General features: G+C 46.6%; 1 protein-coding gene across 2 annotated transcripts in view; it reads left to right on the forward strand.

The window, feature by feature from the left end:
* The window catches only part of TMEFF2 (transmembrane protein with EGF like and two follistatin like domains 2), a 132,128-nt gene that overhangs the window by 86,637 nt on the left and 26,758 nt on the right, over window positions 1-18,733 (forward strand). For both annotated transcript variants that reach the window (XM_059853410.1, XM_059853409.1), the window contains 2 exons: window positions 10,784-10,932; window positions 12,039-12,098. In XM_059853410.1, coding sequence (XP_059709393.1) covers window positions 10,784-10,932; window positions 12,039-12,098 — 209 coding nt within the window. The remainder of the gene's footprint in view (window positions 1-10,783; window positions 10,933-12,038; window positions 12,099-18,733) is intronic.

Below are 18,733 nucleotides of genomic sequence, written 5' to 3' on the forward strand. Positions count from 1 at the left end.
CGTACATCAAGGCATTACAGCATGAAAGAGCAAGTGCAAGGGCCTTCCAGAGCAGCGTGCTTTTGCACCTTTCTTCCCCCCCGTTCTCTCTTAGCCTTGTTATTTAAAAGTAAGCTCTCCTTCCTCCCTGGCCCCCCATTTAGGCAAAGTCATCCCCCAGCAGTAAAGAGAGCGGTGCCTTCCTGGCGGCCTATTTAGGCGCAATAAAAAGCCGATTGGCCTAATGCGCAATCAAGAGAAGAGTGACATTTATTGCTTTGGTTTTATGGTGCTGTGAACTGAGCAAGATTTGGAGCCTTACAGTGCCTTCAGGGGGCAGGAGATCACCAGCAATGAATTGTATTTATACCTTTTCCAATTTCCTACTAGCGTTTTAGCAATAAATAGACTGTGTTGTTATTGAGTTTTATGTAAGTGTGTTTACGAAAGCAGGAATACAACTTTGTAGCTCGGAATTACATGTGTTGGCTAAATAGATCAAGAGAGAGAATAACTATGTAAAACACTGGGAAAGCACTTACCAATTTATTATCAAATGTCTTAATGGAATGCTTCATCTCTTCCATCCCACTTTATGTTAACTATTAAAATAGAACTGCATCCGTTGCAGAAGGTCGGAGGCTCCTTCACACACCCGTGTAGGAACATCGAGGCCACGGTTTGTTCACACATCTAAACCATTAAAAATACATCCCATGCATTAAATATGAGCCTGAGGAAAACTCCGTGGGAGCTGATGTGCGGGGCTGACCTCAGCTCTCACAGCCCCTGCAGAGTGGCAGGTGTCCCTTCCTCACAGAGCCCATCTCCTGCCCCAGTCCCTTCCCACGTGTGGGCTGCAGCTAAAAGCCTGTGTGAGGTGTCCCCAGACGTTCAGATTTAATTGCTGTGTCTCAGCCTGCCCGTTTGGTGATGGAGCTCTCCCCTGTGGAACAGCACAGGTGCCCCAGGGACACCTGCCCTGGCCAGTGCACAGCACTTGCTCCTTTCAAGGAGCTGCAGGTGGAATCCACTGATCTGGGTGCCAGCCCTGAAGGAGATTGCTCTCATCCCACTGTTTGCTGGCAAGGACGTGTCCTTGAGGTGGCACATTGCAGTCATTCCTCTGTCTTCCTTTCCCCAGCAGCAGCTCTGTCCCTTGGGGCTTGGTCCCCAAAGCAGCCAGCCCGTGGTCATCAGAGGCAGCAAGGGCAGGTCCCCAGCCAGCAGGAATAATGCCTGCCTTTGTGCAGCAGCTTTTACCTGCAGCCCTGAAGGCTCTGAGGAAAAGAGGGTTACCACTGTACCCTCTCCTTGCAAATGCAGTGATTTGCTTGGGTGGCAGGCTCATACCTGTGGGCTGAGGTAATGTGAGGTGATCCTGTGCACAGACAACCTTTCTGCCTGTGCAGGAGGTGCAAACAACGCCCGAAGGAAAGCCTGGAAGGATCCTCCTAAAATTTCATTGCCTAGCAGGCTGGATTTTGTTTTGTAGTTGAAGACAGGTGACCAAGCAGGGGATCCTGGAATGTGTGGCCAGTTCAGATGGTGCTGCCTCAGGCAGGTACCCCTGGTTAGGGTGTGGTGCTGATGACACCAAGGTTGTGGGTCCAGCCCCTGCATGGGCTGTTTTACTTAAGATGATCCTTGTGGGTCTCTTCCACCTCAGGGCTCTGTGAATCCCTGAGGAAATGAGAGGCACACGTGTTGAAGGACACAGAGGGGTTTATGGGGAGAGCTGGGCTGGGCTTGCTGCACATGTGGAGGCACACTTCCCATGGAGGAATTCCTTTACCACAGTTTTTGCTCATTTTAGGAAGGTCTCCACTTCCCACCAGCAATGGACAGCTCATGTGAGCAAGGGCTGGGGCTGGCAGCACGCTGCTCTCTGCTAGCCAAGAGCCATCATCATCCCTTTGCTTTCACTGATAAATCAGAGTCCATTTCCACTTTCAGGAGTAACTTCTAGTGTTAACAGAAGTTTAAGCAGAAATTTGTGGTGGGTCCCAGACAGAGCTGCAGCTCTCTGTGAGCAGATGGATCCTTCCTGCATGGCAAGGCCCATGCCAGGACCTGCAGCTAGATAGTGTCCCATGCTTCCCACTGGATGTTGCAATATTCCCACTGGCTGTTCAGTCCGGGGTGAAACCGGGGGATTTGGGGAAACAATTTTCATTATTCTGCTGGCTTCAAGACAGGAGTGAACAGCAGCAGCAATCTGAGGCACACAGCAGTAGACTGTCCATGAAGGACAGCCTCAGATGTTTACAGAGAGAGGAACAGTTAGCAAAGCTTTGTTTTAGCACAGCCCACAGAGACCTGAAGGACACCAGGGGCAGGCAAACCACAGAGAGGCATTTATTTTATTCTGTGAGTTCTAAATAAACTTTACACGTTAGATACCTGCAGACACTTGAATTGGCATGTGCACAGAATTAGAATTTTTTTTCTCTGGTCACACAGCTAGCACAAAGGCTTTTCCATGACTCTTCAAACCCAGTCATCAGCCTTGTGATTCTCTGTTTGGCTTTAAAGCATCCAGTGTAGCAAAGATCACTTTATACAACTTAGTATCTTTAAAATAAGAGTGATATTTAGAAGGACAAAAAAAGAGAGAGAGGGACACATTTATTTTGCCCTAAAGCTGCTAGCCTACAATTCAATGTACTGTTGAGGGCACCAGAGGCATTGGGAAGGCAGGTGAAGGTCATGCTATAATTGGTGCTGTGAATTGTGAAAAGGAAGCAAAGGTGAAGTTTGTAATTTTTTTTTGTCAAAAATTTAGTAAAGAAGTTGCAGGTCAAAAATTAAAGGGGAATTAGGACTCAAGTTGCACTGCAGATAAAATGAGCTGCAGTCTCCAGGATGACTTCTTGAAAGCTGGAGGAGCATGGGCCCAGCTCGTCAGTGAGCTCGGGGAGCAGCCAGTGCCCAGGGACTCTCTTCAGCAGGGTGTCTCCAGGAGCAGCCCATGGGTTTGGGACATCCTCCCTGAGCTGCCATGCAAAGCAGGCTCTGAAAAACCCATGGGTATTTGGAAGCACTGCCAGTCCATCCCTGCCATGCAGCAGCAGCAGTGTGGCAGCTGTAGCCCAAGCTCCTGGCTCTGTCTGCAGCTACACTCCCAGAATGTGTTGCCTTTGGTTTCCAAGGAAGGCCATCAGTAAATACATTCACCACTTTAGTGCATTTTAGCTTGACATATGTCCAGTAAACAATATTTTGGGCCCTTGCAGTTAAAAAAAAAAAAAAAAATCACCTGATTATTCAGCGCTTCCTTCTGTTATGATGCTTTGGGGTCCTTCAAATCATTTTCATTATGCACTACATAATAATAAAAATCTCCATGCAGTATGCTGATAATTCCATGCATGGTCTCTGTGATTTCTAATTGTTTGAATAACAGGATGCTATTGAAATGCCATGCAGAAACATTGCATCACCCTGAGGGGATCAAGCTTGTCTCCTTTTGCTCCTGGTGAAGATAAACATTTGAACAGTTGAAATAAGTAAAATATCCCAGGGAAGCCGCCGTGCAAAGTAGGCATGCTAAAGCCCTTGGTGCAGAAGCAGGGCTGCAAAGGACAAAAAGGAAAAATAAATTAGATAAATAAATAAGTAAGTAACAAACATTGAATGGAAGGCACTCAAAATAAGCCATGCTTTCCTTCTCTTGTGATCTTATAGCAGAAGAGAAGCACCAGCAGGCCCAGGAAAGCAATACTGCTTGCTATTTTTGTGCTGCCATTATAAAATATGCATTGTTTATTGTTCTGCACTGCAGCTAAAGTTTTGCATCAACCTCAAAAATTACAGCAAAATTTGTTTTGAAGGAGACATGCAGAGTCTCTATTCTTTAAGCCTCTTAATGATGTTCTTAAGAGTGCAGTGATAGGATTTCAGTCTCCTGGCAAGCACAGACAGGTTGTAGGGTATGATTCATGGGAAGTGTAAAACGTTGTGTGCCAGTGTGCACTCTGAAGATATTTTATGTATATGTGTGTCAGTGGATATCTGATGTTCAGTGCATGCCAAAGCAGGCAGTGATGCCAGGCAGTTTTGGGTGCCATCCTCTCGGGCTGTGCTGCACGTGCTGCAGAGACCACTGTGGGGTACCTGAGTTTGGCCAGGCTGCCAAAGGTCCCTGGTGACTCTGCTCTGAGGTGTCTCTGCCTTAGGGGTACCATGGTGCCAGCCCATGGCTGCTGCAGGGCTGTCTGGGACCACTGTGAAGCTCTCACGTGTGCTTGGAGATGGGCTGAGGGTCAGAAGCTCAGATTTGTGTGCTCCTTTTGCCACATCAAAACACAGGTGTGTCCAAGCAGCCTGGAGCAATCCAGTTTTGCTGCCAGTGTGTGCAGGTGGCTTTGTGGGTGGGTGATGTGCCAAGGTGGGTACAGAGGTGACCTGTCCCTGCTCCCCAGTGAAGGGCTGTCACACACTGTGTGTCTGAGCAAGCTCCCTGAGCTCCCAGAGCTTCTCCTGGCCCAGTCCCTGCCTGGAGCTCATTCAGAAGTCTCTGCATGATGTTGTGTTGAGACATGAAACACCCCCAGAGGTGCCTGGGTCAAGGAGAGCTCCCACCAGCCTCCTGACACAGGGCTGAGCTGTGCTGCAATGCCTGTTCCAGAGTCCAGGTGTAATGCTAAGCCTGGCTTCAGTTCAGCTGGCCTGCTGGTAATGTCAACAAAGATGCCCTGTGTACCAGAAAGAAACACCTTGATGATAAAGGCATTTGGGACTGGTTGCCAGGTTCTTTATGCAGGCATATACACTGCCAGGTTTGCTTTAAATGGGCATTTAATGTCCTGCTCAGAGGGGCAGGGGGCTTGGAGAGGTCTGTGCTGACATCCAGAAATTTGGGGTTCTGATCACCATGTTCTGGTCAGAGCAGAGGAAAATAAGAAATGTCTCTGGTCGAACTATCCTAAATGTACAACAACTGTGTTATTATTTATACACTCTTTTGTGGCAAAGGGCTTTAGGCTTTTTTATGCTGCAAAATTTTGCTGGGGTTTTCATTGCTTTTTTTTTTTCCCCCCCTGTGTGTGCCTGGAGAAAATATATAATTGCAGAATGGAACTTCACCTTCCCTGTAAAACACTGCTCTCTGAGACATGGTGGGATCTCACACTTGACCAAATTAGCATATGTGCTCAAATATCAGAGCTCTGACTAGTAAAAATAACACTAGATTTGCATGTTCTCATTTTTAGCTCTTGCCTCCTTGTCTCTTTGGTTTTATGCCTTTTTTCTTGACTGACAATTCTCTTTGTGGCAGGTTTATTGCTGTTCTGCTGTTTAGACCCTGTAATCAGCTAGACACTTGGCTGAAGACGTTAGTCATTTCATTAAGTACTTCTCTCTCAGATATCTCAGGCACAATTTTCTGTTGCTCTGGTTCCAAAAAGCAAATGACCCATGGCCAGCAAAGTCTGAATATGAATCTTTAATAAACAGAGGTAGTACCAACAATGCTCTCAGGTTTCCAAACAGCAGAGGGCTAATTAAAAGATGCTGAATGGGAAAGAGCTGCCATTGCCATCTCGTTCTGACAGAAATGTGCCTGCATCTGTTCCCAGTGAAACCACTCCTTTGGAAGCATTGTCTCATTTATCCTCCTTGCTTCCCATCAGAGCTACACAGGAAACCTGTCTCATGCTACGTGCAGATACTGCACAGGCATTTTTTTAAAATCATTTTTCAGTAATACATTGCTGGAAACAAAAGACTGAAGAGTTGTCTTAGGAGTAAAGATAAAGCATGGAGTGGGTTTCTTTTTGTCATCACCGTGTCACGAATGATTATATTCTATTCATGAACTAAGGAAACAGAATTATAGTATTCTCCTACCCTTCATGGGCAAAGAACCATTCTCTCATTTTATTGAGACTCCTCCTTAAAATGCAGCTCCTCCTTCCAGGGACAGCCCTTCACAGCCATGAATCCTCCCTTCAGTAGCTTGCTCTCTGCAGGCACAGGTGCTCTCTGTGCCCAGAAAATATTACCATATGCTATTTGCAGAAACGTGGGGTGTCAGGAGACTGTGCACTCACCCATGCCTGGTTTATTGACCCCATTCCTTTTTATGGAGACTGATTCAACAGGAAGCCAAGTTGGCTGCTCCAGCTTGGCCAAGCAGCCTGGTGCAGCAGCTCCCCATCCCTGCTGGCATGTGGACCAGGCTGAGGGCTGGGCAGGATCCAGGCTGGGAAGGAGTTCTTTGTGCTCCTCTCTCATTTCCCTGGGGAGGGAAGAAGCACAGTAAACAGGTGAAATCCCAAAATGCCCGTGGGTTCCCTCATGCTGCTGAGCAGCCTCTTTGCAGTTCCTGCCTTGATGGAAGCTGCCAAAGCTCACAGACCACAGTGCAGCAGCACACGCCCCACAGGTTGGCAGGGAGGCACCAGGAGGTGCCTGTCAGCATCTCACCTGCCTCAGGCTAAGCTCAGCTCTGCCAGCTCTCCCCCAGGCATCCTCCTGGGCCTCTCCTGCACCTTCTCTGCAGAGCTGCACCTCTGCCTGCAGACACTTTCTGGTTCATCCTAGGTGTGACATTCTCATGGCAGGATCCAGCAACGTCCTCGAGCAGTGTTGCAAGATCCACCATGGGGAGGTAGCCCAAAATACTCTCAGGAGGTGCCCAGGCTTGCCCCTTCAACAATCTTTTTAGTTTGCTTTGGTGGTTTTGGCTTCCATGATCACCAAAGTGACCACACAGATTGCTGGATGTTCAGCTCCTCCAGGATTGTCATCATGTGAAAGGAAATGGAATGAAATAAAGTGTATAAAAGAAAGGGAATGCACTGGAGACTCTCACAATGACCTGGAAGAAAAGACATAAAATGAGGCTTGTTTAATGATTTTTTTTATGGTGGCAGCCCAAATTTTAATCTGTTAACATATGAGCCCATTACTTGAAGATGCAAAGTGGAACAGCATTCCTTCCTTTCTCAGAGGAGCTGCAGAGTATCTGCTGACATCTTGGAGGCTCTCCTTCCTCACAGAGGCTTTTAAAGCTGCAGAAGGCATGGTTAAATCTTACACATTTATTCTGTGTATGCTCTGGGGTACAGTTTCATTCTGTGACCCCCTAGGAGACCTCACTGACCTTCCCACAGTGTCTTGAGCACCAGGAGTGCTCAGTCAGCCCTTCTATTGCCAGGCTTTCTTCAGTGCTACACTTAGGAACACAGCAAGCAAATAGATTTATTGATAGAACTATAATCAGAAGTCATAGGCAGGGTGATAACATGGTCAGATGAGCCAAGGACTTAAAATTCAAGGCAAACTGGAGTGCCTCAGGGGCTGGGAAGCTGCAGGCAGCCAGCCAGCCATTGGACACACCCTTGGCAGTGGCATGGGTGCTGCCAGCCCTGTGCAGTGTTCAGGGCAGGGGCTTTCTGTGTCCCACAAGAGCTGAAGAGTGTACCCTCCGTGCCCAGAAAATAACACCATGGGTACTGTCACCTAACACACAGCCTGAGCCAAGCAGGGATGTCACAGCTTGGTTCTTGTTCAACACAAGAGAGTCCCACTCTTGCATTTTATAAGGCTCCAAGAAGTGAAGGCACCTTCACAGGTTTTCAGCCAGTCAAATGCATTCAGTGCTGTTCAGCGTGTGTTTATTGCCTCACTGGTGGATCCCCCTGAAGTCTGAGCTGTTCTCAGAGGCTGCATTTGCCTGGGCACACACGTTTGGGGTACATGCCTCACCTTTTGCACTGCAATTTGCCCTTTTGGAGTTTGGCAGCATGGTCCAAATGGGCAGACTTTTGCTTCCCCCAGTTTGAAAAAATGTGTGGGAATGCCATAATTTTCCCTGATAAGAGGAGCACTATAAATTAAAAAGAGCCAGCAACACAGGCACATTAATCTTCCTGATGCAATCCTGCCTTTTGCCCTTCCTGACATATATTTGATGTCGACCTAATTGTGCAGCCTTAAAGCAGGATTTGAGTGTCTGAGTGCAAAAGCAGTAATAAACTGTGGAGGCAAGCTAGAAAAGTCTGCTGAAAAGTGTGCAAGGATCCTTGCAGCACGGAGATCAGGGTGGCAAGTTTGGTGTGTTTTCAGCCTCCCTCTAGCTGGCTCTGAAAATCAGGCTTCACACAGGGGATCCTGTAAGGCTTTGGAGCATATGGTGTCATCCTGGGGGAGTCCTTTTCTGCTTCAGAGTGATCTGACCCCAGCAGAAGCAGCTCGTGGTGCTCACGCGGTGTGTCCTCTTCGTGCGACCGCTGCAGAGGTTTGCTTGGAGACAAGGGCTGGTGTCACGGCTGAAATTCTAGAATGGGGCTCAGAAAAACCTTGGTTCTCTGCTCAGTTGTGCTGGAAGAGGTCAGGAAAGTAATTTTGGGTCTTTGTGTTTTGGAAGGTATCAGGAGATGTAAATAAATGCCTAGTGGGCTCTGAAGCAGTCTTTGAAATCAGTGGGAAATAGGTCTCTGAGATATCAGAAATCCCACACAAAGTGTTTGCATGCATTTTTAAGCATTTAAACACCTTTAAAAATATATCTCTAAAGTGTCTAACTCTGAGCCTAGGTTCCTGCATCCCCTAGGTGCTCTTGAAACTGCATCCAAAGTTGCTGAGATTTCCCCTAAAGAGCACCCTTTTGTTGTAATTTTCCCATTGGCTTCATTTTCTCTTGACTTGAAACATAATATATATTAACCTTCACTCATTTTTCTGTAGCAAAATGTAGAGAAGTGAAGCTGTTCTTTAGCTGGTTTATTACAAAAAAAAGGAGCATATGGCTGATTGTGTCCCATCTGAAATGCAAATGGTGGAGCTACGTGGAAAGAATTGCTATTACTTGAGCAGTAAATGTTTCCTAATGAAGTGAGTTTGACTAAGGTGGGAAGCTGGAAATGGCTGCAGGAAGAAATGATGATGGTTAATATTTCAGTGGAGCAGAACATTCTTATTTTGCTGATAAGGAGATTCTTGGGAAATGCACTGGATTTTTTTTTTCTTATATTCTGTGTGTTTATCAGTGTGGGGAAATTTCTACACACAGGGAGCTAGACGCTTTTCTTCGAGTTATGAAATCATGTAATTTAATTTATAACCACAGCTTTTCACCACTGGCCTCTTTTTAAACTGGAGTTTTCTGTATTTAGTGAACGTTTGGGGTAAACAGACCTACCCAGTGTAAAAAAAAACTTCTAAAAGACAACTGCTGGTTCCACTGTTTTCCATCACCCTGGGCACATTCCTGGAGGCCAGAAGCCAAATGGGGTGATGAAGACATCTGACCCAAACCCTCCGATTTCCTTCTTCCTCTTCCCACCCAAGTTTTGTGTATATCCCTTTACACCTCCAGTAGTCAAAGGTGTCCAGATGTCTGCTGCAGATGGGAGGTGGACTGACTTTTAAACACTTTCTTAAATCAAGCAGCGAGGCTGGAGGCTTGACATTTCCATTCCTTAGCTCTGCAAAGGGAGAGCTGTGGAGCTGGCACTGCCAGCTCCAGCACAACCAGTGGGCTGGAGACAGAGCATCTATCTCGTGGCTCTGCCTTAATGTCAGAAGGAGCCAGGAAGAGTTTGGATAGCAGCATGTGCACAATTACGTGCTCAGAAGAGCTGGAGCAGCTGCCAGGTTAGACCTCTGGCTTTGTCCCCAAGCAAGATGACGTTGGGTGTGCTGAGGCTGAGCTGTCTGTTAATGGCACAGTTGGGGGACAGGAGATTAGCTTGGCTTTCCCCTGCGATGCCCAAGGCTGTCTGATGTTGCTAATGATAATGAAAGAGGAGAAACCCAAAGAAAAGAGTCTGCAGCCTGCTGTCAATGGAAATAATTTGGTTTCTCCATCTTGGAAGCAGTGGCCAGGCTTGCTGGGATCGGGATGTGTCCATGTGTTAGTTCAGATCCAGAGCAGACTCTGGAAGGCAATAACACCCTGTGCTCTGGTTCACATCACAGGGCAGCCCAGGAGCTCACAAACCGGGTTCTGGAGTCTCTGGAGGTGGCCTAAGCAATCTGAGGATGGGCCACCACTGCCCTGCCTGCGTGTGCCCACACTGTGCTCTTGGACACCCCTGACAGAGGTCAGGATCCTGACACACCAGCTCAGGAGACCTTCCTGGGTAACACCTGCATCAGGCTTTTTGCTTGCTGAGTTATCCAAGTGCTTCAGAAAGTGCTTGGGCACCAAGTCTTCCCTAAACCAGCACTCTCCTGCTTTTAATAGTGAGTAGCCTCTCTGTGTCCAGGAGCTGGGGAGATCCCACCAGCCCGAGGCACAGAGTGCAGTCACATCCCTGCTCCAGTCTCAGTCTTGGCAGGTGGATTTAACCCAGTGGGGTGAAGTGAGGCTTCAGTTTCACATCTGTTTCAATGAGAGTGCCTCTAGGTGCTGTAATTATTTACAGAATTAAATCATAAATCAATATAAACCCACATCTATGGTATTCCATACCATGGATGGCACCTGAACAGAGGAGAATTTTGTGGCTCTGTAGTTTGCAGGAGGGATCAGCAGCTTGCTTTATCTGTGCATCTCTTTGGTTTACAGGGGATTACAAGTGGTAATGCTGTGGTACAGTTTTCCATGTAAAACACACTTCCTTTATCTTTCTTTTTGCTTGCTTTCGTGCGCCTCTTCCCTCTCCCTGCATCTCATTCCCATCAAGAAATACAAATGACCTCTTGACAGAACTTTCCACTTTCATTATGTTGATTTGCATTGTACAGTCAGGACAATACAAACACTTATATTTCTGAGATGTATTTATGATGTCTTGAAAAATGTTTCTCATATTAGCCTCTTCTTTTTTCTCTTTCTATCTCTTTTCAGGTGTGTGTGCAACATTGACTGTTCTCAAACCAACTTCAATCCTCTTTGTGCTTCCGATGGGAAATCTTATGATAATGCATGTCAAATCAAAGAGGCATCATGCCAGAAACAGGAGAAAATTGAAGTCATGTCTTTGGGTCGATGTCAAGGTAACTCTCGTAACAAAACTCATTTCAAAGAATGTTTTCAATTTTTGCTCAGGGAGAAAAATAGAAACAGAACCAGGGCTGGCTTCTTATTTGGTAGTTGTTATATTTCCATTAGACTGCAGTTGGTACTGTAGAGCACAGGCTGTGGTGAGAGGCAGAGCCCTCCATGATGCAGACACAGCGAGGCATGAGAGGGGAGCACCACTCCTACCCCTGCCCAGAGCAGCAGCAGGGCACTGCCCAGCCCTGCACTGGCTTCTGCATCAGCCACCAGTCTCCTGCCCCAGCAGCTTGCCCAGAGCCCTGTCTGCCAGGCAGCAGCTGCAGCAGGACAGTGGGAATGCCCCTCAGATGCATTCTGCCACCCAGGATGGACCCTCTGGTGCTCCCTTACCTGGAGCAGCACGAGGCAGTCGCAGGAGGCTCTCTGCAGAGGTGCTCCCAAACACAGAGCTTGGGCTGGTTCTTCAGGTGACCCCTGCTGGGGCCCAGGATGCCTGCAAGGAAGTTTTCCAATCCTGGCTCTGTTCCTCCATAAAGACAGTGCTTCTCTGTGCCCATCTCTTGGGCTGCTACATCACCTGTAACCCTCGAGCTGACTTCAAAAACACGTTTTTCTCTAAAATGAAAATGAAGAGAATTTGCCTTTCAATAGCTCCAGTAAATGAAGTGTCTGCTGAGGCTCAGACTCTCAATAGCTTTTTTCCTTAGCTTCTGACCCATAAATCCTCAGTACATCTACTTACAAGGCCATAGTATACAGGTGTATTAAATACATTCCAGTTTACTCCTGTCTCTTTAAAGTTAACCACCCTAAGTGGCAGTTCATTTCAGGGTACATATTAAAACTCCCCAATTACTCCAAGTAGAGCAGAAATGACGACTCCTGCTTCAGACTGATATATTTATCCCAGCTGCAATCTGTTATCACATATTGTTAGAAGAAAGATCCTGCTGTTTTCACCTGGCAGGCCCAGGAGAGCCTTGCAGCCAGCAGAGATGATGTGTGTGCAAGGGAAGTTGGCTCTGCCTGGGCACTCTGGAGGGGGCACGGGCTGTGGGACTCCAGGCTCCCCGGGCAACTCAACACCTTTCTTTTCACGCAGACAATACTACAACAACCACAAAATCAGAAGATGGGCATTATGCAAGGACAGATTATGCAGGTACTGTTCCTATTCTGTGAGAATCACAATTCACAGTGTCTGTGTAAGTCTCTTTTCTCCTTCCTTTGCTGGGGTGAAATGTCCTCATCTTCTCGTATGGTTTTCCTGCTTTACTTTAAGAAAACACTGTCTTTTCATTACTCTTTCTTTTGCTACAAACTCTCTTCTTAATAAATGGGCTGCTTCTATTTTTGTCAACCTACAACTACTTCTGGCCATAAAACACCTGTTTTGACAGAGGAAATGAGTACTGTAAATTATTTGCCAGAATTAGCAGACGTTATTGAAAATTACAGAATCGGTGCACTAGATTATGCACATTTTTGTCATGATATACAGGTTTAAGGGAGTGAAAATCCAGCTCATAGCACTGCTGGGATACCATGGAACGCTGCCATAATAGATATTACCTGTCTGCATTTAACCACAAAGTTAATAAGGTTCTTAAAATGTGGGGGGGGTTAAGTGATAAATGGGTTTAATTTATTTAGAAGCTCTAGTAAAATATAATGGCTGAATAGCCCTATATGGCACTTGAAATTAAAAACATGTAAATACTCGTGAGGTTTGGGAGACATTTTTTACACCCTTTGCCTGGGAGGATTGATTTAGAGATGGAATGTCTGTGCGGGCGCACGTGCATGCAAACGTTCCCAGCTCACACGGAGAACGAAAGCCTCTGGGAAGGTCTGGTGAAAATGGGTCAGGTGATGCACTCATTGCTTCAGTTTCCTGACATTTCTGTGGTTTTTGAAGTGCTTGGAGAGAGTAGGTGTGGATGGCTGGGTTTGCCTGAGCTGCATGGCTCGGGTGAAACCCAGGTGACGGTTTCACAGGTGTGAACATTTCCTGCTGGGAGAGTGCTGAGGCAGTGTTTAATCCAGCTGGTCATCTCCTGTGCCACCCCTGTGACAGTGGGGTACCCAGCCTTAGAAATGATTGTTCTGTTCCTACTTAAAACAGTGTGTGATGATTAAAACATAGAGCTCTGAATAAATGATGTCTCGGTGAGGCAGAGCAGTGCGGGGCATTGGGGGTTGCTGCAGCACGAGCAGGGAGGGTAGAAGTTGCTATGGAAAGAAAATGCTGGGATGAATTTCTAAAAGATCAAGGGTGAGCCATGGTCCAGGTGTTTCCTAGTGCCAAGGAGCCCTTCCATTGGTGAAGACAGGGACATGCAAAGAAAAAAGTCTTCAGTGTCTTTCCTCTGAACTCTTGATTAACCTCAGCTTTTTGTGGGAGGTAGCAGTCAGTTTTCTTAAAAGGCTGGAAAGGCTGATATTGTGTCCTGTGGGGACAGGAGATAAGGCCAAGTAGGCCAAAATGATTTATTTTAAGTTAGGATTTAAGACAACATTATTTGATCTTAAATCCTTTCTCTTTCTTGCTGGAGAGCTGAGGAGAGCCCTGGCTTCCCCAAGAAGCCGAGATGAAGTCCTGCAGTCTCTTTTCAGTGTGCAGCCTGTCCTACACTGCTGCTGCCTGCTGGGTTTCCTGTAGGATGGCAGGGACCCACATCAGCTAGAGGGGAGACAGAGTTGTAACAAGAAGGGAGGGAAAGGCAGGTTGGGGATTAGGGAGGAGGAGATGGCAGTGGTGACAAAAGAAAGCCATGTCATGGCACCTTGAGCTCAGGTGAGCAGGAGGAAGAGAGCAGCTCCTGCTTAGGAGAGATGATGTTTCAGCCCACATTCAAGAGGAGAGGTGGTGGGTAGAAGAAAATTGAGTGCAGCAAGGTGTTGTCAGGGGTTGGGAGCCAAGGAGGGAGGAATCTGGGTTACCTGACAGGGAGGAGGGCAGAGCCAAGGCACAGAGGAGCAGGTCTGTAGTGGAGATGGTCTCCAAGCACCAGCAGGTGAGAAAGAGTGTGGGAACAGATGGTCCAGTGAGAGATGACAGAGAGCTGTGGAAAGGACACACAGCACCTTCCTCCCCTACAGCCTTGGGAGTGAAGGTGGCATCCTGAATCAGCAGTGAAGTCCAGGAGGCACCTCGGGCATAGGAAGACACCACTGTTGCCTCTTAGAAAGCCTCTTCTTGGAGCTTCTGGTGTGGCTCAGGCCCCAGTGGGCTTCTCAAGGGTGGTGGCTGTGTTCCCTGGGCAGGTCTCACCAGGTTCCATCCACTGATTTAACCTCAGCCACAATTGCCTAGCTAGCTAAGGATAAATTTCGTGTGCACCTGTTCCTCTGGCTTACATTTTTCATTTTTACATACTGTAACAGCATGTAGGTTGAAAATTGCTAGTTTATGCAGGGCAATCCACTTGCCTCCAGTGTCCCCAAATGTCTGGGGCATAACCCCGTCAGGAGACCTTAGGGGAAAGGGACTGCTGTATCAAAAAGCTGCAACAGCTCCAGCCTTCCAGAAATAACCAGGGAAAAGGAAGGCAGCAGTGTAGAACTGAGGCTCAGTGAAGATTCATGCATCAGCATCTGCCAGACAGGAAGCTCTGTGCCATCCTCGTGTTCTTTCAGCTGCAGAAACATTTGATGGTGATGGCTGTGATAAGAACGTGGTGTGTGCTACTTTTTCCCCACCTTTGTACCACCTCAGACAGGAAATGCTGCCCTAACCACGGGGAGCTTTGTGTGAAAAAAGCAACAGTTCCTCAGCCTCTGAAGCAGTTTCCCCAGGCGTGCAGCTTTCCACAGAATACCTTTGTTCTCTGCCATTTAACGGCGCTTAAAATCGCCGAGACCGTCAGCACCGCATGCTTTTAAAAACATCGGCTTGTATGGACAGCCTTTCCCAGGGGAGAGTGTAGCAGTGGGCTACAATAATTGATGTTGTCAATTATGCTAATGCAGCCACGTGCTCTTTGCAGGGACCGTGGTGGCTGAGCAGCGCGGGTTTTTCCACCGCAGGGGCTCACAAAGGCAGCAGCGCTGCCAACAGCCACAAGTCCCAACACCCAGCTGAGCTCTTCCATATCCAACTCTTCAAACTGTCTGTTCCGTCAGCATCCCTGCTCCCTCCTGTTCTTGCCAGCCCGCTGATGCTCAGCACTAGCACACCAGTTTTTGGTTTGCAAAGCCAGGGGTACTCGTTCCTTTGGGGGGCAATCTTCGCCGTAGGTTTGCATCGCCTCGGTGTCTAAGGGCTCTTGCTTTACACAGGCAGGATTTATGCCAGCACTCTTAAGTGCCAGACCAGTATCACCAGAAAAGCAGTACCCCCTTTTACAACTAAGCAAACCTGAGAAGAGTCAGCTGTAGGAGGCCCTGTCCTGCCTCTCCAGAGTCACCATTCCACAGCTGCCTGTGCCATCCGTGTCAACACGGTGTCTGTACACTTGTGCATTTGTGCCTCTGTGCACTTCTGGCCTCTCCTCTTTCTGCACCCCCAAGGTATTTATCAGACTTGGGGAGACTTTCACTCTCCTCAACCAATGGCAGATCATTGACCTTGATCAAGTTTGTGCAGTGAGATTTGGTTTTACTGAATAAATGAATGGGTGCTATTTTTCCCTCAAATCCAATAGAAACACACTTTATCTTGCAATTTCCATGAGAGAGCATTTTGAAGCATTTGAAGTGTAATGTATGTTTTAGAATGTAGTGTCTGAGCTGAAAGCCCCATGATGGATGTTGTCTTGAATTTCCCCATTATATGCATGAATAAGGCTGTTTTGGTGGCATTTTGGAATTCAGAGGCCAGGCAATCAAGGAGTTCTCATCTTGTTCATCCATTTGCCTATTTATTTGTATTCTTCAGTATTTACAGTCTCTTCTTAAGATCTGGATATTAGCAATTATCCCCCTAATGACTTTATCCTTTCTCATTATCAAATTACAGAGGGGTTTTTTCCAAGCCATTTTGAGCACCATAAGGAATAAGTCAGTCTGGATGTGCCATATTTCAGTGTTATATATTCATGAAAATTGTCGGCGAAGACACTGACAAATTTGATAGACCTATTCCATAATATCATCTTCCAGGCCAGACAAACCTTCCCATATGAGCATTGATTAGATCAAGTCCCAGCAGCTGAATGCCAGCAGCGCAGAGAAAGGGATGGAAGGGGGAAGAAGGCATTTTCAGCCCTAATAGTCTCCCCTGGTGAAAAATGTGCATCCACAAGTGGTCAGTTTGAGCTGTATTTTTGGGTTCCTCGAGGGCAGTAAAGTCTCCCTTGGCAGCAGCCTCAGGTGGTGCCTTCTGGGTTTTTGGGGAGTGCTGGGACTCTCCTGCAGGCAGTGCCTTGGCCTGTCTTGCCAGCGCTGTTGCTGTGCCCAAAACCAATAAGGAGCACAAAATGCTGCATGTCTGCTCGTGGCTGCTCTGTTCCCTGCTCACCCTGCTGGCTCCCCGTGGGATTTCAAACCTGCATGACAGCCTTGGATCTTTTTCAGAGCGCTTCCTGGCACTCCCAGGGCTGCTCGGGCGAGTAATCCAGCAGATGGATGTGTTGCCCAAGCAAACTCACAGCTCCACCAAAAAGGGCAAAATCCATCTGTGTCAACACAGCATCTTCTCTTGGCTGGGGCAGGGCTGTGGGCTCGAAGGCCATGGCAGCCTTTGCACATTACAAGGATAAAGAGGAGTCTCAGACTCTTCAGTGAGTCCCTTCAAAAGTCCAAGAGTCTTGGACTCCAAAATAAATACAATTCAGTCACAGTCGTCTTCGTTGTCTGTAACAGGCCTGGAGAGTAGCCAGGAATCAGAACAGCAGTGCTGAATTTCTGTAGTCACAATTTTTAATGTTCCCCACCCCAGACTAAAATACGAGAACTTCAGACTAGATTCCTTCTCCAGATCATAACATTTTCAAAGGAGGTTAAGTTTGGAGTATAAACCACTTGACATTGTCCTTTTAAATTAAATTTTGTGTCTACTAGTGTGTCAGCCATTTGCTGAACTGCTGAAGAATAATAAAGCCCCAGAGCTTAGCTATGGGATGTAAACTGTGGTGCATTTTTGCTTTCCCTTTGTGAACCAGGCTTTCCTTTCTTCTTAATGGAATTAGCAAGTGAGACACAAAGCTGGATACTTTGCAACCATCACAGCTAGAGAGAAACTATTTCTCCTCTGCAGCTTTGTAAAAATGTGAGGGAAATTACATCCTTGCACATGCAGATTTGCACATGCAGATTTGCTTGCCTTTCGACTCCTCAGACTCAGAGGTTCTCACACTCAATAAATAGATTATATAGAAAGCCTTCCTGCTAGTCCATCAAATCACTTAAAAGTGAAAAAAAAACCTAGATTTTAATATTTTGACAGCTGTGTGGCAGCATGAATGCTGTCTAGCTGCAGCCTCCACCTGTGCTCACACACACACTCCAACCTGTGGAAGAACAAGAATGGTACAATTGATACATTATTTAAAAACTGAAAGCCTTAAAATGTTGCTTGAATTGTTGCTTGCATTTACAAATTGCTATTTGCAATTTTTTTTTTTTTTTTGCAAGGTTTTACGAAAATGTACTTAAGTTTTCTGCACAGTGAAAGTTCTCAAAAAGGTGGTAGATGAGCTCTGCAAAACACAGGAAAAAAAACCCAGTTCCTTCTGCAAGGATTTCAAACACAAGAGAGATCCCTGTAGCCTGGTGGTCTCCAGCCCTTCTGTTGCCTTGCAGCTCCTCCAGGGTTGTTGGTATCCAGAGGAAAATCTGAAAGGCAATGATAGATACCAGCCACTGGGTCAGTAAATCTTACTGCCAGCTACTTCTGAGCTCGAGTCTGAGTAGGCAACAGAGCCAGTCCCAACACCTCTCCTGGCCCCCAAACCTCCACTTGTCCTGGGTGTTTTTGAAATAAAAACCTGCAGCTACTTCTTTTGTGATTTAACTCCAGGGCTGTGAAAGGTGGAGTGTGGAAAGTCCCACTCAAGCATCTCCTGAGTCATTAAGGAAGACTGGAAGTTTTATTTCTAAAGTAGGAAAGGCTGGGGCAATAATGCAGTTGTCTTGCTGTGGGCACTGCAACACAGTGCTTTTCTTCTGTAGAACCCTCTCAAATTTACCTTCAGATGCTGCTTGGCTCTATCTTGCTGAAATCTACATAATTTTTTTGGAATGGGAGACAGACACGCTGTCGTAGGGGTCACATAACAGCCTCACAAACAAGCCCCCTGCCAGGAAGGAAACTGCAGCACTCCAGAGCACTGTGCCATGTGATTTAACAGCACTTACTCCTAACAGTCTCTTCCTGAGGAGCATGCAAAATAAAAACAGGCTTGTGGAGATTTTAAAAAAGAGAAATATTGCTCATTTAATCTGCCAGCCTCGAGAGAATACCTCACTTTTTATGGGAGTTCTCCTCTAACTTTGTATTGCACATGCTAAGCTTGGTAAAATGTGCTTTGTTCTTTTGGATTTCTGGGGGCTTTTTGGTTTTATAATGAGATAAATTGTGCCTTTTTCATTACTTACAATTTCCCAGTGTCATGCTCATGGAACCTGTAATTGTTAGCATTAAAACTTAAATTAGGTCTCGGGTGAACTGCTAGACATCTCTTTGCCTTAGACTGATGTAGCTCAAGGAGGAAGAACATTTCCATTTGTGCCTCCAAAGCTTAGCCCTTAATTCAGTCACTAATGAGTGGAAATCAAAAGTTGCAGAATTCGTTTGTGCTTTTTTCTCATAATAAACAAATTCAGTATTGTTGTGAGTGAACATTATAAAGAAAG

Source organism: Haemorhous mexicanus, chromosome 8 (assembly GCF_027477595.1).
Source record: "Haemorhous mexicanus isolate bHaeMex1 chromosome 8, bHaeMex1.pri, whole genome shotgun sequence".
Taxonomy (NCBI): Eukaryota; Metazoa; Chordata; class Aves; order Passeriformes; family Fringillidae; genus Haemorhous; species Haemorhous mexicanus.